This window comes from Podarcis erhardii (assembly GCF_964252035.2).
Source record: "Podarcis erhardii genome assembly, chromosome: 5".
Classification (NCBI taxonomy): domain Eukaryota; kingdom Metazoa; phylum Chordata; class Lepidosauria; order Squamata; family Lacertidae; genus Podarcis; species Podarcis erhardii.
In genome coordinates, this window is record NC_138509.1 from 32,242,384 (window position 1) to 32,269,881 (window position 27,498).

Sequence of the window (27,498 nt, forward strand, 5' to 3'; positions counted from 1 at the left end):
TCATTTGAAGGTCCATTTGCACCTGAATGAAATAAGCTGGCGAAAGTATATCCAGGATTATTATTTATTAAATTTGTATACGGCCCTATACCCGCAGGTCTCAGGGCAGTTCACAGCATAAAACCACAACATAAAAACTCATAGCTGAATGTGCTCCAGATTCCAGAGGCACCTCAAGGGATCCTGTGGTTTACCCAAACCAAGATGTAGCCTAAGGAAGAATTATTTGCAGACCACCCAAATGAATGGTGCAAAAGACTCTGATTTTTGAGAGTGACCTGGGCAAAGGGCCCTTTTGGTGGTGCCAGTGGGCCTGGCTGAACATACCTGCCAAGGGTGGTAGCACTCTGAGCAGTGCTAGGTGGCTGGGTCTAGTCACCCCTCCACATTTCCAACAATCCTCAGGAGTAATGCCAGATTGGGACATTGTGGGTGGCTAGATCTGGCAGCCTGCCACTGCTTAATTCTGGGCCAGAAAAACAACAACAGGGAAGTCCTAGACATGGGTCATCAGCAGTGGTCCCTGCAATGGTCCTGGCAGATGTCCGATGCTGACGCCAGCCTTTGAAACCTGGCTGTTTCTCTGAGGTTGGGAGTTTCAATGAGGAACCAGAATCCATAGCTTCATCATGTCTCCAATGGTCCAAGACTCCTCAGTCCTTTGTCAGTTCTCAGCAGAAGAGGCAGAGGAGCAGGTGGGGGCAGCTCAGTGATGCTACAGTTTCAGGCAGAGAGCTGCCTCTTCAAATTCTTGGATTTGTGACATGAAATGCCCCAATACTGTGGCAAAGTCTCCCGGACAGGGAGAGCTACATCTGTATACCAACATGGTGGACATCCTTCCAAAACAGTTCAACCAAACAACTGCTTGTTGACCTACCTGGGTAGCCGCTGCTGGACTTGTGCTATAGATCAGCCTCTTCTACTTTGCAAGCTCACTTTGCTGCAGCAGGAGAGGGTGGAGGGATCCTGCTACACAACCATCACCCAACGGCTAGGGGATTTCTCTTGGTTACTGCCATCCTCTCGGCACGTTAGTAACGTCACCACTGCCTTGGTTACATACGAATAAGTGTGCCTGGGGAGGATGTGTGCATCAGAAAGAACCTGAGGACAGAAACAGGCAGAATCTCTCTGAATTCTAGAGTTGTAAGCCCAGGCCCATGGCATTTGTTTTGTTTTGTTTTGCAATGGGATACAGAACAGTTTTTCACCTTTTACCTTTTGTTGTCTCTCCCTCCCTTCGCCTTTCTCACCCTATCACAGCAGATGCAGCAAACAGCTTCTTCTGTTTCCATGGGGCTTCCCAATGCCATTCGTGGAAAAGCACACGTCCTGAATATGGGGAGTTACCTCTGTAGGAGACCCATTGCAGGTCCTCTGCTCAAACCAGAAACCTCCTGGTTTGAGCAGAGGGACTGATGCGTTGGTGATGGCAGCAGTCCAACTTGTGCAGAAGAGGTTCAGAGGGTGGTTCCTTGAGCTTGGCCTTGATGGAGCCAGCTGCCAACACAGCCACTCCGTGCTAAAATCGAGCAGCAGTCAGCTTGAGTGGTGGGGCTACTATAGGTCACGTAAGCAGAGAGGACATGCCGCTCCCCAAGCCTTGTCCCACTTCCCTTAAGCTGTAAGTGGCCTTTTATTCTCGCAGTTTAAATGATCTAATGTGGAGAGATGAGATCATGGAGGGACGTGTGTCTGAGGAGACACATCCTCAGGGAGACTCATCCCATCCCTGCTTGAAACTGAAGGAAAGCAGGCAGCAGATCTCAAGTTTCCTTCCTTCCAGCCTAATTCTCAAGCCCAGCTGGTGAAGGAGTTTGGAGATGCACAGTTCACTAGTCTCTGCTGCCAACATCCAGAGGCAAGAAGCACACACAACCCTCATTCCCCATCATATTTCATTTGGGGGGAGAGGTGTTTATATTTTGGGGCTTAAAAAAAAAGTATTTTGAGTTTTCTCTCTCTGCACCCTGTCTCCATGCCTGCGACACACTCAATTTTCAGAATGCAGTGAACGATGGAGAACACTGAAGCAGGGGAAGCAAGGATTTCCCAACACCAATTTAAGTCGCGGAGGATGTTGAGAGCAGCCGTGCCAGATTAAGAAACCTGTCAGCTTGCTCAGCTGAACTGGAAATCAGGCCACCATAGAGCATTGCACAGCAGGTTCCCTCCCTCAGTCATGACAGCTGGACTGTGCAGCTGGGAAGGGCCAGATCCAAATGGCAGAGTATCTGCTTTGCATGCAGAAGGCCCTGGGTTCAGTCCTTGGCATCTCCAGGGAGGGCTGAGAGGCAGCTGTGTCTGGAAGGCCCGATGACTAAGGTTTACGACTAGCCCCATTGAAATGTATGAGCATGACCAAGTGAGGTCCATTCCTTTCAGTTGCTCTATCCTGAGCAAGACTTAGTTGAGTGCCACCCTATGTTCTCACTCACTATGTGATGCTATGAGTGACACAGCTCGGAGGCTGGCTTTACTCTTGAGATATCTCTGCAATCAACAAGGGTGTCCGAATTTAAACAAACAGCAAAAATAATACAGGCAATTTTCTCCAGTAATGAAACTGAACACCCCACCTGCCCGGCTTTCAGACAAATGGGCTATTTTCTCAAGGACAGCTTTCTTGCAGCACTTACCAGCGCCCCGGCAATGGGGTCCAAGAGCTTCTTAGCAAAGCTTGATAGCAACGTGTGAGTTTATACAGGCTGAAACGCATTTTTTCACACAGCTAAATAGGCAATCATGGAGCAGGCCTTTGAGCCTTGCCAGCCTTTCAAATAAGTGGAAGAGTGACAGACAAGTTAATACAGTGGGCAGGAAGGCGTAGATCACAAAGACGAATGAAAGCCTTGAGATGACCGACTAGTATTCAATGTTAAATTGATAGTATGAACTGCTGCTTTAAATTAAGGAGACAAGTTGTGCCTATAAAGGAAGAAACCAACCAACCAACCAACCAACCAACCCAGAAACGGCTTCTGAGCTTATAAGCCCATTCCACTAGCAATTCTGGCTGGATCTCCAGTTTTGCAAATTTTTGATGAGTGGTGATGCAAAGGCTAAATGTGGAAACAGGAGGCAAGGCTTTTAGTATTCCAGGGTTCCTCACACAGGAAAGCTCATCATCTCCCATCTTGCTCATGAAAATAGGGCTGTTGGCTGATGAGCCCAGAAAGCCGCCAGCTGCCTGAAATAGCCCTCCTCTCTTTCTGCATCTGGCAGCAAGGCAACTGTATTTTATAGACTGGCTGCTGATGGAAAGTCAAACCTGGTTAAATTCACAAAGCTTCCCGGAAAGAGAAAGATGACATAGGAAAGCCTGGCTGTTTGTTGGGAACCATTATAATTAAAGTAATATTTTACAAGCATTCGAGAACTCTGTAAAAAAGCAGCTTTAAAACTATATGGGGGGGGACAATTCACGATGAGCAAACACTCTCATTTAAAAGGGGGGGGGCAGATTATAAAGTGGGGCATATACATTGGAGTGCATGTACAAGTGCAGAAAAGCCATAAATGCTTAGCCAAGCCTTTGAGCATTTAAAAGAAAATTAAACAAGGGCTGTCCTGCTCTTGAGCTTCCATACTCTACTCCTGTAGAGGATGCTGATAAAAGGAAAATACGGATGCAGAAACAGGCCTACCGTAGCAATCCCTCCCCCTCTCCACCCTTCCCTGGGCATATTTTGCCTTGGAACTCACGGACACTGAAAAGAATAGTACCAGCTTTGACATTTATCATATATGTCAGGTTAGAGTCCCCTTCCTCCACGTTCTCTTTAATAAAAAGCCCAACAATTTCAAAACAGCTTCAGGATCAGGACAAGATGAAGTGTTGAGTCAATCTGATGGGCATTTCTTGCCCCAGCAGTACTTAAAATTCTAGCTGCTGCTGATGCAAGCAGTATTGTTGCTGCTGCTTTGAAGCATCCTTGCTAAGCTGTTTTGCTGGAATGCAGGAGTTTGTTCAGGAGAGAAAAAAAGAAGCTGCAATATCCAAAGCTAATTTTTCCGGTGGTCTGCTTAGTTTCCTTCCTGAGAGATTAAAACGAAAAGGAAAATATGGAAACTGTGCGGATGCATGGCAGGAGAGGGTGGGGAGGGGGCAAAGCGGTCGAGATAAATGCTGAAGGCAGAGTGCGCTCGCATTTCTGCTTAGGTATTTTTAAAGGAAAAGTTGCCGTTGTTAACAGTCTTTGCCAGAGTTTGTTTTTCAGTGCAGCAACGGAAGGAATGCTGTCGTTCCATGGGAGGAGGCCTTTGTCCACAGAACACCGAATGTGACGACGCCACTTATCCGGCAGAGGCAGCACAACAGCATTCGGGATCCTCACATCTGTGTGGCATCTGGACCAATTCTCCTGGCCCGTGGCTACTGCTTGGGCATGGCAAAATCCCACGCCGTCTCCTGAGCACATTTCCACATGGCCCTCATGAGACGTGTAAACCCCATGTCTTTGGGCTTCTCCAAGCCCCTCATAAGTCTCTGCTTCATAATGGCAACAAACTCCTTGTTGCTTAGCTCTCCGTTCCCTGTTAGAAGAGGGGTGGGGTGGGGGAAATCAGTTAAGACAATTTTAAAAAAATGTTCCAAAAACCTCAGAAGGCATCAGGCAAAGAGCTCTGAGAGTAGAATTACTTTACGGCTCACCTACATTGGTTGGCTCCAGACTGTGAGAGGGATTCGAGCACACATACTGGAAAATTTAGGTTTGCAGAACTGAAGTGGATTAAAGCACTCTCTCACCTTACTGCAATAAATCCACTTTAAGAACAACATCATTTATTTATTTATTTATTTTGCAGTTGGGAAAGCGAGAGGCAAAGGCATGATTAGCAGGAGAAGTATAAACACAGTGCAAACAAATGAGGATAAATGGTCATACGATCTCCCTGCAACTGAATCAGAATGAATACCTTGGTGGATTCAACTGGGATGCAACTCAGCTTGTCTTATGGCTGATGGGGTTTGCATGGAGAAAAGGTAGACAGAGAGAGGGGAACCTCCAAGCTTCCTAGACTCTCTTTGACCTAACCTGTGCTGAACTTCCTTCTGATGTTAGACTGATGCCTCTTAGGTTTGCTGACCTCATTTCCTGTTCCTCTCCTTCTTCTTCATCCCACCATGAGAAAGGAGACACCTTGTGTCTCTCTGCTGAGATAAATGACCAAGCTCGGCTGCTTTGCACCTCCAACTTAGTTAAACAGAACTAGGAACTCTTTTACTTGTATATCCTGTAATTAACTTAGCTTTCCTATTTTCCATGCTAAAAGTCTCGATGTGATTGTTTCGAAAGGTTAAGCATGCTCCTCCAAGGCATTTCAGATTTCTGCTGATGCATATAAATTGTGTATGTTTTCAAGTTTTAGGCCCAGGGTGTAAGCAGCTTCCCTAAGCATTGCACAAACGAGATGAGGATAGGAAAAGATGAGAAAGGCAGAACAAGTGCTTGACAGAGAATGGACATGATATTCTCTGTGTGTGCTTTGTTTAAGGAAATCAGGATGAATGCTCAGTAAAAAGGAGCCCGCTGACACTCATTAGTACCAGCCATTTATCACACTTTAGCATGAATTTAATTGCACATCTTATTTGTGATGTTTGAACAAGCCACAGGGTGGGTGTAGCCCGTTCAAGCCTTCTTGGATTACAATGGAGGTTAAATGTGCACTGAAAGCCTTGAACACTAGCAGAAATTTCATTTTGACCCAGGGAAGCTGCCTGTCCTGTCTTCACCTTGTTGCCTTGACCTTCTGGGCTAAAAAGATGGATTTTCCTATTAGTTTGCGTCTTTATTCTCTTATGAAGATGACACTTTTCGGCTGTTGTGCAAATGTGTCATTCTTGTAAACCACAGGCGAAAGAGAGAGAAAAAGGAGGGAATGTCTATTTAGAAGAACGACAGAAGAAAACTCCAATTCTCCTATATCAAGCCATAGCCCAGAGGCCATGATATATGTAGACGTATGAGATACAGGTTTCACAAGGTGATTCAAGGAGACTCCAACCCTTTAAAAACTACAAAGAACTCAAATTTCACAGGCACTTTAATCAAGGCAATTCCCTGTAGACATGGAAAAGATGTTATTCCACATAGCAGTTAAGGTGGAGTGAAGTTTTTGAAAGCTTATATAGCTCACTGCCCCCACCGCAGGTAATTAAGCAGGTAATTACTGCATCAGAAGCCATGCCCAATTTACTCCCCTCTTCCTCATTTTCTAACTCCATTCAGAAGTGAAGATGCCATTTCTGACTAGGCTGAACTTGCCAGTAACTTAACTCACCTATGTCTCCATCTTAACTCTCCACAGAGCAAGGGATTACCCCCAAACACTTGCAACATAAGCCTTTTTCACGTATTATGAAAATAAGTTGTCACATGAAGTGGGGGGAAATGGGAATGAGTTTGTGCTAGCTCTGTGCTCCTCCCTCTGTTTGCACAATAACAAGTTTGAAAATAACTTCTACTCTTGTACGAGTATGATTCAGTTTATGGCTTTCCAAAAGACAGCATGCTGAGCCACACATTGGCACATCTATTGTAGCATTTACTGCCCACCAGAAGTTAACAGTTTCTGCACCCTTTTTGGACAAGTCCAGTTATTTGTTTTTACGGACAGACCTGGTTCACTGAGCCTGTAACTTAGTGCTGCTCTGCTATCTTAGCCAGATATAAACTCTGTTAGCAGTGCAGATCAATGTGTATCTTTAGGGAAAGGTGAGCATCTTTCCATTGCCGATCTGATGCCGGTCTCTATGTCCTTTTAAATGTGTTTGTGGAACGTTTGTTGTTGTTTTTATTATATATTGCGTATTCTCATTTTGTATTTTTATGTTGAGAGCTGCCCTGTGATCTTTGGATGAAGGGTGGTATACAAATTTAATAAATAATAATAAAGTAACAATGATAATTTCAGCAGAATGAATCAGTAAACCAAATCCCACACACCTTGATTGGAGGGTTTGGCAGACCTGCTATCGAGACCATTGGGCCATGCTCTGACAGCTTCCCCAAGACGTGTGTACTCACAGTACAAAGGAAAAAGTATATCTTAGTTCAGGTGCAGCATGGGAGCAGAAAAAGCTTTTTTATGGTATTATGGCCTATGGGTTTCTACACAGCCAGTGTCAGGCAAGTTTTTATATCTGAGATTCCTTTTGTGTAAGCGGGTGGCGCTGTGGTCTAAACCACAGAGCCTAGGGCTTGCAGATCAGGAGGTCGGCAGTTTGAATCCCTGTGACGGAGTGAGCTTCCGTTGCTTGGTCCCTGCTCCTGCCAACCTAGCAGTTTGAAAGCACGAAGTGCAAGTAGATAAATAGGTACCGCTCTGGCGAGAAGGTAAACAGCGTTTCCATGCCGCTGCTCTGGTTCGCCAGAAGCGGCTTAGTCATGCTGGCCATATGACCCGGAAGAGGTATGCCGGCTCCCTCAGTCAGTAAAGTGAGATGAGCGCCGCAACCCCAGAGTCATCCGTGACTGGATCTAATGGTCAGGGGTCCCTTTACCTTTCAGTTCTTCCTAGGCTTTTATTTGAACACTGGAATGGCTGGAAATAACGTTCTTCCACCTTAAGACCAAAATGTGACTGGGAAGGCAGTCTAAAATTAAGTTAAGCTATTTCCAAAGCTTGGGGAAGGGGAGAGAAAGATGAAAGAAGAGTGAGAGAAGATGATCTTTGAGTTCTTTAGCCTTCCAACATAACAGGCAGAAATACAGAAAAGGATGCTAAGCCAAGGAAAGGTGTTGGAGGTGATTAAACCAGGCACAGTAATATGAGGAAGCATCATCTTGCATGTATATTACATTACACTTGACCTGTTTGAACAAGGCTAGAATTCTTGTCTTGGACAGAGTTCCACAGATTGTTAATGCCTTGTTTGTAAGTTGATTGCCTGCTTAGATCTAGGCAGCATTTCCCTAGTCCTCAACCACAATGGGAACGCTGCCTGCTTCAGAAAAGGGCAAGGCTAATATACAAGGGTATTTGGGGAGGGAATGATAATTCTTAACATACAAAACAGGCATCCCTTTTGCCATTCCTTTCTGAAAATCCCTGCCTCTATAGAACTCCATCAAGCTGAACTTTCTAAACAAAAATAATTCTTTAGTTCAGTGCAAGCAGTCCTTTTCATAACTGAGATAAAACCTTTAAAAAGCAATTACTGGGAGTTGGGATTAAAGGCAACACACACACAATGAAACCGTGGGCTCTTTATGAAATCGTAATTTTCTTCTTCCTACAGCACCTATGTAAATGCATGCTATGCAGCGCTGCCTCTTGGACATGCAAGAACAAACAAGTTGAAAACAGGAGTCTGCAGGAGAGCTTTCAAATGAAAAGTGCCAACACAACAATGGTGACAGTTTATTAAAATGGAAGATGGGAAAGTGCAGAAGCTTTAGCAGGAGGGATACAACGGGCAGCATGTGTTAATTTCAATCATCTCCAGGGCTGAGAATTTAAGGTTTACTTGCTGAAGATTGTAATGGGGAAGAGTCAATATTTCTCATTCTGAGAAGGGAATGTCACCAACAAGACAAGACACATTATGCATTGCCTTTGACTGCTCCACTGCCTTTGAAATCCCACTCCAATTTCCTATCACTTTTGCAGGCATGTTTGCTTCCCCCAGATCTCTTGACAAGGAAAGAAGAGACAATTTGTGCCAGCTCTAATCCTGGTGCCTTTTGCTTATCACCTGGAGTCTCACCTAAGAGAGTTTCTGTCTCTTCCAAATTATTTCTTAGCAGCAAACGGTCCCCTTGCTCACTCTGCACATAAGTCAAGGAAGGCGTGATGGAAAGGAGCAATTTGGAGACCATTCAAAGAAGCTCAACCCTTTAGGATCTACTTTCAAATCACCTTCTGCAGCATCTCTTAAAACCTTTACTGCTCACTCACTCCTCCTCTCAAGGTAGTTTCAACATAATCCGTTTATTCTATTTGTACTGGGAATCCCAGACCTTTCTTGAAGATTTCAGCTTCTGTCACAGGGAAGCTAAGGCTACATCTCTCTTTCAAAGGATGATCCTCTCAAAAGGATCTTCCATCCCCTTGCCCGCAGCATACCTTCTCCAGCTTACAAACGTGGCAGAAGTAAGAAATAGCTCCGGATTCAGAAGCCAAAGAAAAATGTAAAAACTGTCATTGCTGGATCAGGTTAAAGGTACATCGCCTAACCCAACATGGTTAGACGAGTGATCCCTGGACAAACTCTCTAGCAGGATGGCTGCAGCCACCTCATTTGTCCCGGTCCATAGTATACTACCTTTTGACATTGTCAACTATTATGCCTAATGGACACTGATGGACCTATGCAAAAATATGTCCCGACTTCTAATAAGCTATAGGAAATTGCCTAGAACCTCCTGGATGGCTCCCTGGAAGGTCCCATAAGCCTCCTTTTTAGTAATGGCTAGTGCATACAGGGACTGATGGAGAAGGCAGAGGGACCAAGAGTAGCCAACTCCTTCTAGTTTTGTTCCCATTCTCCTCCCTGCTGAATTCTACAAGGGTGTCAGGGACTGACTGATGAGTGGGGAAGGGAGTCTGGAGTCTGACTTGGGAGAGGGGGCCAGTGATTTGTGGGGAACTGTACCAGCCAGGAGGTAAGAGTCGGAGGCAGGGGAAGCTTCAGAGCTGGAGAGAGGAAGAGGCAGGCCACGCAAGTGAAGGGCCAGGTGCTTTCCTATTCTCCCATGCACCAAAACCAGGAGAGAATTGAAGCAGGAAGAGCAGAAGCAAGCTTCCATGCAGGTGCAGCTTCCGGCTACGTGTGCACAGCCTGTCGGGGGAAGGTACATAAACTGGTGGAGGGGGAGTGGTCCCCGGTCGCTGCAGCTGCTCCATAGATACTAGATCGGTGTGCGTAGCTCTCCAGAGCTGTAGAAGCGACTGTGTTACTTTTGACAATAGAGTGCTGTGTGCATTCCTTGGATGGAAAGCACCCCTGACAAAGGGCAACATGGAGACTGAGAAACCTGACAGCCAGTGTCACCCTCTGGACTAATTGCAAGGAAGTAAGGAAGCAGGCAGGTGGGGGGTGGCTGAGGGCAGCAGGATAAGGTTGGTGGGGCAGAGTCCCATTCGCCCTAAGGAAGAAGCCTCTACGGCTCCTTTGTGAGTGAGCGTCCATTGCTTAAGAACACACACACTGTAGGAGAGAAACACCTGGTAGGACCTGGGGCACCACTCAGCCACCAAGTTTACTGGGTGACCTTGGACCAGTCACAGCAACTCAGCCTAACCTGCCTCACAGGGATGCTGTGAGGACAAAATGGGCGGGAGGGAGTGTGGATGCCGCCTTGAACTCCTTGGAGGTAAGGTAGGATATAAATATGATAAAGAAATATTACGTGAATAAAGAATAAAACTTAGTCTTGCCTGTTAATTTTTATGGGTCAAGTATGAGCAAATCATAGAGTTGGAAGGGACTCCAAGAGGCTAACACCCTGCAATGCAGGAATTTCAACCAAAGCGTCCATGACTGCCACCCTATGTTTTTATGTTGGAAAACAAAAGCTACCAAAATATTACTATTTATTATAATTCTATCCCATCTTTTCCCCCAAGGCAGCATACATGGCTCTCTCCTGCCACACCCCATTTCCCGACCTCCTTGTGGCACCTTTCAGAAGAGGGCGAAAGATGACGTGTGCCCTTAAGCCACCTGCCTGTGAGCTTTATGGCTGAGCTTGGGTCTCCTCAGTTCTAGACCAAGAGGACTAACCGCTAGCCCCCAATGTGATAGAAAGAGAAGGGAAAGGGCTGCGTTTAAAATATAAAAGCACTCACCGTCACAGTCGAAGAGGGCAAACACCACATCGCACACGTGGTCTGACAGCTCCACTTTCGCCACAGTCTTGGCTACCTGCTGCATAGTGTCTGAAAGATTAATGAGAACAAAATGTAAAACAGATGGCAATAAGGCAGAGGCGATGGGAGGAACGCCACCTGACCCTATTGATATCTCTAGTTGTGTTACTGCTAATGACAGCGGTCAGGATTTTCTGTCCCCCAACCCCGACTTTGCCCTGAAGGGACGAGTCTTCTTCATACCCCAATACAATTGGTAGTTGGAAAATGTGCTGAAACCAGCATGTAATTTCTCATCTAACTGCAGTGCTGAAGTCAATCACAGCAGATGCAGCCTGCCTGTCCTGCTGATGGGCATTTCATTACAATCCATTGGACACGGCAGTGGAAAAATCAGGAGAGTCCAGCAAAGGCAATGCATAGAGCTTCGAAATCTCAGAAATATGCAACATGTTCAGCAGAGCATTGACGGCTTGCTCCCAGAAGCACAAAGCTCGCTGGGAGTCTTTGCCCTTTCAGGTAGCCTAACTGAATGGGTGGGAATGGTCCCCATACAAGAGGAAATCTTGGTGGGCTGCACCCTGTGTTAACACATTCACATCCCAGAGCCTGCCCCTAACAACTTTTTAAATATGTAGTGACCATAGATTAAGCAATATACCATAATCAAGACAAGCTAGATGAAACTATGGGTCAAGGAGAGGGAGAAAATGAAAAATCCTAATTAATGATCAGTGAAGATACGCCTCTCCAGGGGTTTTGTCCAATGTTACTTCTACTCAGAGTAGACCTACTGAAATTACATTCATTTCAACAGGCTTGAGTTGAACTTAAGTCGTACTCTAGTATTTATTGTTCACACACACACAAACCCATCTGAAGTTGGGTTGCCTGGCTTCCTTTTTGAAATTCTAGCGGAGAATTCTGCCCCAAAACATCCATGGGATGCTAAAGAAAACAAGAAATGAGAAGTGAAGCCCACTCAGTTCTTACTGGACCCCACTCAGGGAAAACAGAAGTGATCCCCAAGGAAATGAGAGCACGCAACAAACAGATTTCATAATATTTGCTATGTGAAGCATTAGTGATAACTGGAGAGCCAAGATGCCCAAAGACACATTGACAAACAAATTTGCCTGCAATAATTACTGTGCAATAAATGGAATGCATTTTATGACAAATATTGAGATTCATTAAAGATTTCACATGTCATTGATTAAAAACAGGCATCCAAAAAGTAAGATAGCATATCTAGGATGAAACTTGCATCTTCAACTACTGCGGCAGCTACTTGTTATCCACACTGCTGTTATCTATATAGCCCTATTCAGGCATTATTCTCTCATATGATTAATATCAAGTGAGGAGCCTGCAGCTGTTGGCCCCAACCCTGCTGTCACATCCCTTCACCCTTGTTGCCCAGGGGAAGGAATGGAGAGGGGAGACTGAGCCAGGCATATTTAAAATCCTGGGCAGTGATGGCTGATGCAGATTGGGACTGGTAAGGCAGAAAAAGCAGGGAGACGTGCAGTAGGCACAGCCAGAACTAATGAAAGGCAGAGCCAACTAAGTTTATTTTTGTTCCCATCCTCATCCCTGTTGATTTCTACAAGGAGGCCATGGAGAGGGAGAAGGAGGAGGAAGAAGTGCCACGCCATGGACTGGCTGTATATGGGGCAGCTCAGTTGGAAAGCTCAACCCCAAGTTGATTACAGAAACTGAAGAAACTAAAACTAGTTTCTTATAACAATGGAAAAGATCCACTGTCACATAATCTCTAGGACAATCTCTTCAGAAATGCCAATTCTGTCCCTTCGCCCTTTTCTACCCGCCTTCTCCTTTTGCTCTCCTATCTATGATTGCTCTCATTAGTCTCCTTCGACCCACACCTGTGCTAAGGAGGACGTGAGGCCAGCAGCAGAAATGCTGTTTCTCAGCAGATTTCATCACGACGAAAAGCAAAACCCTGCAGTGCCAGCCATGACCTAGCCCCCTTTGGTTTCTTCATCTTCAGTGGAGGAAAGCAGGCCAATTTCTTCCATGAGCTTAATAACCTGAAGAAGGGCTCCCTTGGTTGGCAACTTGCTGATTAGCATAATGGAAACTCCAGAGCTGCCAAGAGCATCAATACTCATGCTTAAAAGCACAGCCGCTGAAGAAAAATAACCCGTCTCACAGGCACATTGGTGGTTTTATCTGTGTCCCGTTTTCAGGGTCAATGAGCTAATTCATTTGCAATTCCTCTCCTGCTGCGTCCTCCAGGTAAGCCACTCAGTATCGCAGGGTTTCTAACTTTTATTGTAGGGTTGGGAAATCTTTGGTCCTCCAAATGTTCGTAGGACTACAACTCCCATGACCACTGGCCATGCTGACTGGAGATCATGGGAGTTGTAGTCCACCAATATCTGGCGGGCCAAAGGTTAGCCATTCCTGCTTGTTTGTTTACATCTGGTCTAGATTCACATTCACTGGAATCATATATGTACCGAGACCAGACATGTACCATCGACAAAATTATACAACCATTGCCAACTGAAGATATAGAGTTTGGTCTCATCTACATATAGATGGAGCCTCACTCAAATTGCAACAAAACATGCAGAGTGAGCATACTGAATTGCAACCTCCTTTTAAAATGTTTAATAGCACTTGTACCTTTCTCAGCAAAAGCAATTAAACACAGACACATGAAAAAAACTGAACGTCATGCTTTACCACCACAGCCACCCAACCCTTTGGTCAGTTTCAAAACCAAAGCAGTTGTATAACCAGCATGTGTGACCCCGGGGGTCTGTGCCCCTCTTTTACACCCACAAATGTGCCACCATTACATCACAGTCTTGTTTAAAGGTAAAACAAGATGCAACCTCTATGGCACACCTTTTCTACTTTGTACAGGAAAGAGATGGAGGGACACAAAACTCTGGAGGTTGCAGCTTCTTCTTCAACATGTACTGCACACTTAACACACTACTTTCTCAAACATCTTTAGGCGCAGTAACAGCTGGGCACGTTTCTGCGTATTTCAAAGACAAGGCAAGATGCAGCCCTGATAAAAAAACCAACTTTACACGGTCCTTTGCACATTGTTGTGACTCAGAAAATGGCAAGCCGGTGGCACTTCTGTTGGGAGCTATGAAAGGAAAAGCAACTTGGTGGCAGATCACACCCTTTGTGTACTAAAGGTCTAAGGTTCAATCCCTGTTATCTTCTAGCTGCGAAAAGGACTGCGCAGCAAATGATGGGAAAGATTTCTGCAAGCAAGTTGCAACTCTGCATGGGAAAATTAAACTAGATGCATTGCCGCTTGCCTGGGCATGGCCCACAGCCAATGCCCAGTCAGGTGGCAAGGTACTGCCCCTCCAGTGGGGCCTCTGATTGGCCCATTTAATTTTGACTTTCTGGTGGGGAATCCCACCCCATATTTCTGCTCCCCAAATGGCTGGCAAACATGTAGGCTTCTGCTGGTGGGGACGGTGGAGAGGGCCAAGGTCAGCAACCGGGGCCCACCTGAGAAGGGTGAGCAGCCATTCTGGGATAAAAACAGCTTCCTATGGTTTTTATTCCCTACATAAAAAGCAATAAAACCCAAGAGGCATTCATAACTGTGCTTTACTTGCTGCACTGTGATCTGTTTGTTTTTGACCTTCAGAGAAATAAGAGTATTCCTGCTTTAAATCTTCCACCCCTTAGGCCCCTTTATGTACAATCGCAGACGAAGAAGAAACTCCATTGGGTGCTCCTTGCATTTTACAGGCTCTGTAGCATGCACTGATGTATTTGTGAATGCTCAGGAGTGGGCAGGGTGTATGACAAAACATATTCTGTGAAGGAGGAAAGGGGGGGGGCTTAATTTCCAAGCAATTTCTGCAGAAATTCTAGCTCAATTGGGCTAAACAATTCTGAATCAGTCTTTTGCCAAGTGAACAGCAGGGAAACCTCATTATGTGTAACCAACGCTCACATGGAGACACATGGTAAATTATGCTGCATCACTCGAGGTTTCAAGGCGAAAACAAGTATAGATACGTCAAGAGGAAACGCCAAGTCCATTTACAGCTTGCCAGCGTTTTAAGCTATTAAAAATTATAAAACATGCACACTTGACCTATCTGAAAACATGTCTTTCTTTCCAATGCTCCCTTAGGCACAAACCACACTTGGGTAGATGCAAGGCATTTGACTTTATAATGAACTGTAATTCAAGCTAATGGATGCACCGGATGAAGGCAATTCAGCCCTAGAAAGAGGGCTCCGCAATTGCCTATTGTGACACAGAACATTTGTACGCACCTTAAACACCCATGAATCATAATTAAATCAGGGCAGCCAAGTTGGTTTCTCCTCCCTACATTTATAAGGTAGTCAGAGCAGATTAATCCCAGGGTTTTTGCATATATTGCTACATAGTCCTGAGTGTTAGTCAGGTTTCACCTTCCCATTTAAGTTGATAAGGACATGCCAACAACAGACAGAAACAGTGAAGGTGTTGGTGTTCTTTATGCTCCGATCCTCTTTTCCAAAGTGCCTCTGGAGTAATGAACAAAAACAGTTTGTTACTGTCCTGAAGCCTAATGAATCTAAGACCCAAGATGACACCAAACAGATGGGGCAAGCACACCTCTGCATAATGTTGTTGATGATCTTCTATTCACAGATAATCACTTTGCCAGAGACTTGTGACCACACCTCTTGAGATGGCTTTCAAGCTCCACATTTTGCAAGTATCCTCTGTACCAGTCTAGGACATGCGTTTTGTGTTATTGACATGTTATTTAAAGCAGCCCACATGCATACCAGTCAATTTGTGATCTAGCGTCAGGAAATAATAAATTAACTGGCACATTTTGGCCAGGATCTAAAGAGCGATGGGCTTTTACTGCCATATAGGACTGACCTTTTTCTTTGAGCAGCTGACTTCCATGTCATAAACTGTACTCAAAACTCCTCAGTTTCGAAGGGGTTTGTCATGTAGAATAAATAAGGCAGAAAAACAAGCCTGAACCCTGCTGGGGTCATAGAATGAAACTCGTGGTTTGGGGGAGCCTATCAAATCTACAATATAGCTCAATCTATAAAATGCAATGTGCATTTATACCCATGTACACAACAGTGCTAGTGCGGTGTAGTAGCTAAGAGTGCCAGACTAGGGGCAGGAAGAAGATCAAGGTTCAAATTCCACTTAGCCATGAGGCTCACTAGGTGACCCTGGACCAGCCACTCACTCTCAGCCTATTCCACAAGGCAGTTGCTAGCCTAAAATTGGTGAAGGGCAATTGGCGATTATACTGCCTTTACCTCTTTAAAGGAAAGGTAGGATATAAATGGAGTAAATAAACAAGCAGGCCTTATCCATCACCTAAAGCACTTTGCAATCCTTCCTCGGCTATTGTAAACTTTTCCTTTGAAACTAGGGCTGGGCGATATTTGGTTTTCAACATCGTGATATATCAGCAGCTAAATACAGTGATATGCTGCTATATCACAACTTCTGACTGGAATGTATCTTGGCTGCTGCTTCTTCCCCCTGTTAGGAGAGGAAGAAGCAGTCAAGCTGCATCACCCAACCCTACAAAGCCCTAATACACACAAGCTGGAGGGACAGTGGGGCGTCGTTCAACTGCTCAGCTGGGGGGTGGGAAACCTTCTGCCCCTCATCTGAGCAGCTCCCATACCCTTCTGGCTCATGCAAGCTGGAGGGGCATGGGGCTTCCTCACAGGTGCAGGCAGGCATCTGCAGGCAATTTGAACTTGTACAATTTATAGCCAGCTAAAATGATCTGAAACCGGTATCGCGATCGGAATGTCATACTGGTTTCAGATAATTTATCAATATATCGCCCAGCTCTATTTAGCACAGCATTTTGTTCTGCCTGCATAACTACAAACAAAAAGCAGCATAAGTGGGCTTTTCCTCTTGGCCTGGGGGGTCAGCCTTGCTCCTCTTGATCCTCCCTCCCTCGTCCTTTCCTACACTCCTCCAAAGTGATTTAAATTCACACTCCTGCAGAGTTAGAACCAGGTCAGCAGCAAATAGAAAAACCGTATGTGCTCTGGCTACTACAGATTTTGCAGAAGGTTAATAAAAATTACAAGAGAGTCCTGCAAAGTGGGTCACTGTGTTCGCTGAACGCTCTTGCTAGGCTGCCCTGGGAAGAGCTATTAAGCTTTTGTTCACATGAAGGCTTTTATAATTAATTAAAAGCTAACATGTTTTCAACTAACCCATGCTAATGAGTTTTCTTTGAGATGTTCAAACAGAAGCCAGCATTCCAGGTGAGCCAATCTGGGGCACGTCCTCAAAGGCATTAACAAGCATGGAGCTTGCTGTTCGCTAGGCCAAGGGTTCGCAGTTTACAGCTTTCCTTTGCTTGTGGCAAAGGCAGCATCAGCATTGATATGGCTACAGTAACTGCAGAACATTTTCAAATCTGCCGACTGCAAAACGCCAAAGCAGGAGACTTGGGGCTAAACTGGGCACGTGCAATTTTGCCTACAAAGAGATTCTGGTACCATCTATCACACAATGATCTAAGGACCTACCTGCGGCTACATTGACCATATTTCATGTAGAAATCAATTTTGCCTGGATACCTATTTGGACATTTGGAGGGCTTATATGAACATATGCTTAACTTAAGATGTACGGATGGTTATTGCATCCTTAACGTGAGCTGGTGGCAGTAACTTCTGATCTATCTAGGCATTTCTTGCGGAGCTTGTAAAAAAAGAAAAGATGGCCAGGATCTGTTGGAAAGGATCTAGATACCTTAGGTTTAGCAAAATTATCCTAGCTGCAAATGAGCACAGGTGTTGCAAGGGTTGCAGAGGACCGAAACTGATATTGTATATTACCAGACCCTCAAAGTGTCCCTCTTTTCCAGGGACGTCCCTGATTTAGAGAAGCCATCCCGGTTTCTGATTTGATATCGGAATGTCCCATTTTTCCTTATAATGTCCCCATTTTCATTGGAGAAAAATTGGAGGGTATGGAGTCATCCAACCCCCGAGCCATCTGAAGGCAATCCTGTATAGGGAAGTTTAAAAAAAAGAAAAAAGGTTGATGTTTTAATATATGTTGGAAGCTGCCCAGAGTGGCTGGGGCAACCCAGCAAGATGTGTGGGGTATCCAATCCTCAGCTAATTAAGTTTGTTCCATTATGAGGGTGGGGAGGTGTAGCGGAGAGAGATGGAAATCAGAAACCATCTGCAATAGCACCCCGAGAACACCCAGGGCCTGAGGAATTATGAAGGATGTTTTAGTAGGCCCAGTTTTCTGCTGGTCAAAAAACAAACACATTCTAAGGTCTCTAGTGGACAAACAAAACCAGCAACAAAATTTAATGTTGAAATAAAGAGTGGAGGCAGCAGCCCTTGGAGCATTTCCATGTTATTGCTTTTGAAGCAAAACCCTTTCTAGTTATGTCCAGGGTGATATATTCTGGATCATTTTTCTTTACAGACAGACACACACCCAAAGGGAGGAGGTGTGTGTTGAAACTGATTGAAATAACTCCAAAAAGCCTGAATGATGATTTCAGCCTACTCTAAAAAGAGGTTAATGAATCTCCTGGCCACAAAAAGCTATTTGGGTGGTTAAAAGGGACATTTGTATAACAGAAAACAATCAGTTACCCAATGCATTTCGTGCAGTTCTGTATAACATTTATGAATGCTTGAACAGAATTTCATTTCCTCTCCCACGTCCCCTGAGACTGCTCACTTTATTCAAACATTTTACAAAGCATGACTTGCATACAGAGGGAAGAGATTAGCCCAGATATTCTGGGTGCAAACATCTTTAATCAAATATTCTGTCTGAACTCTTATTATCAAGTAAGATACAAAACAAAACTCAACTAAGCCAGTGGCGGTGGGACATATCAGTGCCTACAATACCTGAGAAGGGCCTCAACAAAAGTATGTTCAGACTTCATTCAGAAACAGATTATACTTCAAACAACCCAAAGATCAACAGAGTGAAAATTCAGATGTTAAACTGTATACTTCTGTCAACATATGTGATATAATATACCACATTAAAATCACTTTTGGATAACTTTAGGACAGGAGTTAGGTGAACTGTAGGCCTTCAGATGTTGTTGGATTCCCATGAGCCCAGCCAGCTTAGCTAATGGTGAGGAATGATGGGAGTTGTAGGCCAACAACATTTGGAGGAGCACAGCTTTCCCACTCCCACTTTAGCTCTTCTCCATCACCAGACATAGGATGGTTCATAAAACTTAGAGGAGTCAACTACCTCAGCTCAGCAGCACTTCAGCCCAAGAAGTCCTGGAGGACAGAACAATGGCTCTTGCTATATAATATACATTTTTCTTTGACCCATTGCTTGCTGCTTATTACCCAGTGTAGTTGCCTGAGTTAAGACACCAACTTAGTGAAAAGCAAGTGCAAACTTATCTCTAATTTGGTCGTCCTTCATAGCCTCTCCCCCATTAATATGATCGGCTCCGTACTCTGCCTGAGGAGCCAAGCTTGAGTTGCTGAACTGGAGCATCATCATTAGGGCTGCTCTGCCAATATTCAGGGAGTACAATTATATAGGACAAGAGTTTTGGAAGGGCACAGAGGGAGAACCCAATGGGCCACATCCTAAGACATCAAAGTGCCACGGCTGCCTCAGTGCTCGTGCAATGCTGAGACAGCAAAACACTTCTATTCAGAGGTCAGGAGAACTTTTAGGACTCTGAACCATTCTTTCCCAATTCCCAAGGACAGAAGATCACTTGGGCTACCATGACTTGCCCACATTTGTGCCATGCAATGTTACGTTAACTCAATACCGTACAATCAAATTGTACATTATTTGGTACAGAAGAATGAAAGCATAAAATTTCAGTAATTATTACCCACACTTGTTCTGCTGTGGTTTCATTTTCCCTCCTCAAATGTTGTATATGCTGCCTGATTTATCCTTGCCTTTAGCCAATGTGAGCCTATTTGCTTTTCACGGTCATGGTTTTTATAGCTTTAATTAGAACTCTTACCTTAGTCAATTATAACTGCCTGTCTTCCTAATCCAACAACAGAGTATTACCTTTGCTTGCTTTTGATATTTATTAATTGATGCACTTCTACGCTTAGCTCTAAGGCTAAATCCTTCCAGCCTTTCCCAAGTTTCATTCAAATGCAGATATATATATTTTTTGCCCATTTTCTTACCCAGTCAATTTATGCTCTTCAAAAGATTTGTTATTTTATTTTTTCCTGAACAGCAATAATGAATCCCTCAGCAATTTCATTCTTCTCTTTGTGCATGCTCACTAAATCATGCAACGTTCTTGATGGCAAATATAACATTCAAGGGAGCCCTGAGACAGACAGATGGGCTTTCAGGATTTATGAAACAAAATCAAGTTTCTCTAGAGGAAGTTCCCTCATAAAACAAACATGTTCACATTCAAGGTTTCCTAAGTACAGCATCGATCTTTTAATATCAAAGCCAGCTTGAATCTTAAGCTATTTCTAAAGCCTGTATTTTTAGAACTTACCTTCCATCACTGACTAAAACATTTGTCAACATGTGTAGCAGCTTATTTTACATCAGCAAGAGCTGAGAATCGACACACACTGCCTTCAAATTCTTATTGTCTCTTTGAAGCTAGTGCTTCAAATCCACTGTATGCACAGTTCTCCACATATCAAAGGGCCCTAGAAGATTCTAGTTAGATCTTGTGCTTTTATCATCAAAAACTGCAAAATGTAAAAGCTGCTGATCACAATAAGGTTTTATCTATCAGGGTCAGGGAGTAGTAGTGCAATGCCCTGGGAATGAATTGGAAATGCTATTACTTTCTCCAGCCCAGTAACATATAGTCATCCTTCCTGTGTGACATTTTCAGATCTACTGTATTTTTCGCTCCATAGGGCGCACCGGACTATAGGGCGCACCTAGTTTTTATGGGGGGAAATAAACAGGAACTCCCGCTGCGCTCCGAAGGCTTGCGGATAGCTGCCTGAAGCCTGCATCCACTCCATAGGACGCACACACATTTCCCCTTCATTTTTGGAGGGGGGGAAGTGCGTCCTATAGAGCGAAAAATACGGTAGGTGTGGCTTACAGTACCATTCCCACCAGTGAGGCTTGCTTGTCACCTTGCAAGCAGAGAGACTAAGGAGGCAGAGAAACTGCTTTAGCCATGATTTGCAAACCTGCTCCAAACTATGGATTAACATTCTGGTTTTCAGCCCATCCCTGATTATGGTTTAGGAATTCAAAATATTGCATAAAAAAACCTATTGTTAAGTAATGAATCTATATAGGTCCTAGACAGCCTTGGGCAAATAATCCCTTCTTACACTAACAAAGATATTTGTTATGAGGATAAAAAGTCCTCATTAGATTCTTGGAGAAGGGTGAGATACAAAAGTGGTAAATAACTGAGTTTGACAGAGGATGCAGACTTTAGAATTTCTTCGGTAGCAACACTGTTTTTCTTGATGCTGCTTCAGGGGAGAAAAGAAATCTCTTAATTTATAAAGAAAAATACACTCTGGCAGATGGCACACTTATCACTTTCAAATTGTGAGTCTTGGTGTAGCTCTTTGCAGAACTGGATGCCAGAGGTTAAAGAGTCAAAACAACATGGCCTGATTTGTCATGCTGCTGGACAGCCACATAGCTAAATGAGTTTGACAAACTTAACTTGCAATCAGAAAACCAGAAAGTTAAGCAGGATTTTCAAGTTTTTCAATGTGCTTAATTTGACAGTAATATTTAGATGTTTGTGGGACAGTTCGGGATTTTAAAATCAGCCCATCATACCATGAATTTCTGCTCCGGACACACCCAAGTCTAAAAGAGAGAGAAAAGGGGGGGGGGGAGAACTGTCTAGCACTGAGTCGAATTTTTGTTCAATTTTGTGCAATTTCCATATCAAATGCTGCTCTTTTGAAAAAACAGGAACACCTTACGTTCACCCGATGCCAAAAATGGTTCCAGTAGTTTTGGCAGAGCCATAGCATGTGATTGTGCAAAGTTAACATAAATGTATTCCGCCCTGTGGAACGCCCTCCCATCAGATGTCAAGGAAATAAACAACTATTTGACTTTTAGAAGACATCTGAAGATAGAACTGTTTCGGGAAGTTTTTAATGTTTGATGTTTTGTTGCATCATCATCATCATCATTATTATGGAAGCCGACCAGAGTGGTTGGGGAAACCCAGCCAGATGGGCAGGGTATAAATAAATTTATTATTATTATTATTATTATTATTATTATTATTATTATTATTATTATTATCAGAAACTTACAGTTGATCTTTTTTCAAAAGACCTGAGGTAAATATAGCTTTGTCCTCCTCTTTTTCAACCATGGTAATTGACTCCAAGGAGGGGAACAAAATGAAGAATTCTTACCAGCAGAGATAATTTTCAGTTTCCCAAGAAAAAAATTAATTAGCAAGAAGCTCCTTCAAGGTCACTGATTAGTATGTTAAACGCATTACTGACAAGGGTTTTGCCCATCAATCTCTCCATATCGCCAGCATTCCTTGATTTCCCCCCGAAGCTTCAATCCAAACCTTACATTTTCCTCTCTAAAAGAACTGTGAGAACATGAGTTATGACTAGAATTGCATTAATGTTTTCCAGCAGACTTGTTAAATTGTCCTGTCAGCTCTTGATGGGTCATGACTATAATTCTATGTTCACTAGAGCTAAAGACAAAAGAGATCTCACTATGCGCTGCCTGTATCCTGCAATTGTGGCAAAAATATTCCTCCACAGGGTGCCGCCAGCCTCCCCCCAAGAAGAAAAGCATCAATCAATGCCAATTATGAGAAGGGCTTCTCAAAAGAGCTAAGCACAACAAGATAGATGGCAACAATAATTGGTCTCCACTGAGTGCTGCATTTATGAACAGAGACAACAGTGGGCTATGTTCTAGAATACATTTGTGCACACCGTGTGCAGTCGTGGACTCGGAGGAACCCTAATTTCAGTTATTCCCCCGCCAAATTCTGGTCAAGAGGGACAGAAACAGCAGGAATGTGACATTGAACCCAGGGTGCTTCTCCTTGTGGCTTGGAGTATAATGGCTGCACAGAGCCCAAACAGCTCCATAACTGACTGAACTTAATTAGATATTGTGCTTCTGAATGCAGTCATCTTCCCAAGAGTCAAAGCTTTGCAGTGCTTTGGCCAGCTGGTTCTCATCACATATTTCTCTTCCTCAGACTTTGCTTACTGTCGGGTCAAATGACTGCTGGAGACTATTGCAGGGTCTGCTGGAAACTGAAGGACCTTCAAGGCTTCTCCTGACATATCCATGTAGATCAACAATCCCACAAAGAACAGAGACACCTCCATTTGAAGGTCCTGGAGCTGGACTAGAAAAGGCTAAGAACTGAGACTTTCGAAAGCTACTGCTAGTTCTGGATTAGGTGGATCTAGTCCAGGCATGGGGAACAGCCACTACAATCCTATCCCCTCTGTCCAGAGGCCATGATGGCTGGGGCTGATGGGGGTTGGAGTAGCACAACATCCAGAGGGCTGCAGGTCCCACACCTCTAACCTAACCTGATTCAATACAATGCGCTTTCGTATAATTTGCCAGGGACAAAAAAACAGGAGCAGTGAACGTTGTGATTTCCAGGTTCCCCTTCCTTGAAATAGCAGCCTTCCCAGTTGGAACTATTTCTCAACTTCCACATAGGAGGCTGCACTTTAGCACAACGGAATCAAATCTCAGTGGGTCTTGGGTGCAATGAATCAATGCAGCATCATTAAAAACGCAAAGCATAATGCTGACACAGAATGGGAAACTGGCTGGATACCTGCTTTCCTCAGACTTGTGCACCATAGCATTTGTTCTCAAAACACAGAGACAGGAAATAGGGCAGAGTCACAATTTCCCATCACAGCCACGTTGGTTTATCATGCAATATATATTTTTTTTGGGGGGGGTTTGCTTACTAACAATGCTCATATTACAATTCTAACCCACAAAACATTTTTTTAAAGGGCTAAATCAAGCTAGAGGAGTAGATCCCAGCAACCAACACTTGTTTTTTTTAATTTCTGAGGATCGTTCATCCACCTTGTTGGATGTTCTCTCAAATAAAGTGGAATGCTTTTGGGGTGGATAGCTTAATGTAAGAAAAAGAGAAATAGACTGCAAGGCATAATTGAAAAAAAAATTTTGCTGGCAAGCTCAGCACCTGAGTTTCATTCTGGACACCTGCTTCCATAGAAACCCCATGCTGCTTCTTGAACAAACAAAACAACAACAACAACAAAAACAGGGAAAATCTGTTCTGTATGGGTAGTTGGAAGGGAGAAAAAAAGCATATATGTTGGCAGCCTTCCCCCTTTATACAAACCCGTGCTTTTGCTGAAAGGAGGTGGGTGGTAGAATTTAACGAGCAATTTGGTGGTTCTGCAATAGGAAAGAATCTCTCAAAATAATTTAGGTATGTTTCACCCTTCAACATGTGACCCTTCTATTCAGAACTGTAGGTCTTGGAAGAAAAGGTGGTTCCATAGATTTAGTACTGTATTTGCCAAACCCCATGGATGACCAAAAGTATTTTGATGGATAAAGTTCTCTGAATGGTTGCTATTCCGCTGATAGAAATTATACCTTGAAGGTTTAAAAAACTAGACTCACACATCATCCCATTCCTACAGTCTTTCCCCCATCCATGGTGGGAGCAAATGTCAGCTATGGTTCAAGGACGGAAATGGGGAGCAGGCAATAGCACTTTATACTACTCCCTTCCCACCCACGCATTTCGATTTATAACATTTCTAAATCTTTACAAACAAAGTATGCTACCTTGGAGGCTGGGTGGGAAAATGATTTATATGGCACACATAGATTGTGTTTAATGATCAAATAAAAGGTACTGTTTCAATAATCAGAAAATCTATTTCTAATTGAGCACATTACTGGGGGGCGGGATATTAGCTTCTTTTGTTATTTAGGTATTTGTGTGAGAAACAGCAAGCATAGCCTTTCCTTAATTTAATGGAACTCCAGACTTGTTTGGGAGATCCCATTTACAACCTTAGGTAAATGTACCATGTCATCAAACTGAGAAGATCTTGCCTGTATAATGATATTATTAATCACCATCAGAGGTTAACTGTCCCGAATCCTGAATATCAAACATTATTATTGCCTTTGCAAAATTGCACCCAAATCCAACTTCCTTCTCCACAAGCTTCAGTTTTTCTATGTTACGCCCACATCCACTGACAATATGGAACACTCACACAGAATTGGGACAGTGTAAAATATTGATGTTTACATCAGCATGAAGTACGCAAATACTGTTGTTTTTTTATATTATTTATATCCACCCCATTTCTAGTTCTCTCTCTCTCTCTCTCTCTCTCTCTCTCTCTCACCGTCTGAAAATCTTGTAGCAACTTTTGGAAAGTTTAGGACAATCCGCTGCAGCATAATTTAGCACAGAGAACAAAATTGTGCAGTGAAATTTAAGTTGATCTGCTGCAAATGAAATCACTTATTCATGAACTGCGTTGCAGACATTGTCTGTATTTGCTATGCTAATATGTTCTGAATGGGAAATCGGGACGCTCTATGTTTTGTAACCAGTGCTGCGACAAAAATGGCACCTCCTCTGCAAATGGGAATCCAGAAAATCCAAGCGATGACCACACAGAGCACTGGGAGAGAAGCATGTGAGCACGGGACTCCCCAAGTCATAACATGCTCATAACCTCCAGGTATAGGGTGGTATATAAATTCAATAAATAAATAATAAAATAACCATATTGTCTCCCGGTCGTCTGGAGATGCCAAGGGTCAAGTTGGAGCCAAGCTGGTCACAAACATTTAAGAGGTTACAAATTACGGTGAGTGTCAAGACGCTTTGTCAAAACATTCCTAACATGGACTGCAATATAACAAACTGTGCAAACATGCAGCTCACTACACAATTCATGTGGTACAGACCTTCCTAGAGTGTACCACTTAGACTGCAGTGCCTGTCTCCAACATCCTCTGTCCATGAACAAAGCACAGAGGGGGGAGTTTCAATTAATGCTGCACAACAGAGGAATCCAGTACAGTTGCACCTTGGATCTTGAACGACTTGCAAGACAAACGTTTTGGGTCCCAAATGCTGCAAACCCAGAAGTGATTATTCTGGTTTGTGTACGTTCTTTGGAACCCGAACGTCTGTTGTGACTTCCAGAGATTCCAATTGGCTGCAGGAGCTTCCTGCAACCAATCGGAAGCCACGCCTTGGTTTCTGAACTGTTTTGGAAATTGAACGGACTTCCGGAACGGATTCCGTTCGACTTCCAAGGTACCACTATTCAGCAGTTGTGCTAGTTGAATCTCATTGTGCAACACACACTTGCACAACATCCTGATGGTACAAAACATTATGTCAGCAGAATAAGTAACTTTAATGCTACATTGGATGCAACCCAATCCGGGAAAACCTTTTTAAAAATCAGCATTTTGTATTGGTACAATAAAATACCTTGAATTCTAAAAGAAGAGCTCATTTTTCACCCCAATCCATCTATGAATGTTACCCTGCCTAAAAGAGAGCTCCTGACATGTACAAACTAGCACAGCAACAAGATGGTTTGCATATAAACTCTTTCCCTGATGTGCTGTTTTCTTGCAAGCAAGGAACATCAGCGCTATGTCACCTCCAGTTGGCAGAGCTAGTAGATCAGAGTAGGTGGCCTGCAAGGGCTAATGTTCTGCCAGCCCTTGAAAAAAATATGTATCTAATAATGATTTCATGAGTTTTCAATACACTAAATATCCCAAATATTGTAATTTAAGGAAGGTGTGGTGATGTGAACATGCATACCTGGCCTCCCTCTTTAAGAAAATACAACATCAGGGGCATAAAATATTCCATACCTTTATCAAGAGATGCTCCAGCCATGTGATAAAAGCTTAAAGCTGTATCCACATCATTTATATTTTTCAGGAAAGTGAAGAAGCTCTCGACCTCCTCAAATGTCAGGCCCTGCAATGGGAATGAATTTGCTTTCAGTCTAGGACTTGAAGAAAGAAAAAAAGGATAGGGAAAATGCAAGTGTTTTAATTATCACCATATCCCCCCCTTTTTGGGCCCAGGGGGCTGTGAGAACTTTGAGAAAACATGGAGGCTCAATGCAATGTGTACTTACTTGCAAATCATTCCTACTTCCTTTAATGGCTTGTACCTTAAAAATTGCAGCCTTAAATATGTGTGGAATGATGATTCCTGTGGAAAGCTTCATCACAACCAGCACAAAACAATCATGCTAAATGCCGTGTTTAGGCTCCCCCAAAACCTTGCCTGCTCCAAAGGAGGAAAAAATAAGGCATTCTCTAGCAGCACAAAATGAAAACAACTTCGATTACTTTTGCTTCTCTTAAGAGGAAGTGTCGCTGTAACCTTCCTCATGTGGAAAGCAAGGCTTCGCTGACAGAGGTACATAGGCTTATAGCTCTGCAAGAACTCAATGGGATACTTCTATTGCCCTTTTGACAAAGTGTGGCCTCAATTGCACAGGCTCCCTTTGTGAGGGCAGTGAAGAGGATGGTTTTCTCTTAGCATTTGATGGTGGGGAAGACTAGATGGGTCCTTCCAGCTCCACGATTCTAGCAGGCATAACTGAATTAGAGGGAATAAATGGCTTGGATGACAGGAGGCGCTACCATAAAAATAA

General features: G+C 43.7%; 1 protein-coding gene across 1 annotated transcript in view; it reads right to left on the bottom strand.

The window, feature by feature from the left end:
* Positions 1 to 3,330: 3,330 nt before the first annotated feature.
* MICU1 (mitochondrial calcium uptake 1) overlaps positions 3,331 to 27,498 on the bottom strand; it is a 123,250-nt gene continuing 99,082 nt past the window's right edge. The window contains exons 10-12 of the mRNA XM_081863583.1: positions 26,702 to 26,810; positions 10,804 to 10,893; positions 3,331 to 4,539 (exon numbers count right to left, since the gene is read on the bottom strand). Coding sequence (XP_081719709.1) covers positions 4,379 to 4,539; positions 10,804 to 10,893; positions 26,702 to 26,810 — 360 coding nt within the window. The 3' untranslated portion in view covers positions 3,331 to 4,378. The remainder of the gene's footprint in view (positions 4,540 to 10,803; positions 10,894 to 26,701; positions 26,811 to 27,498) is intronic.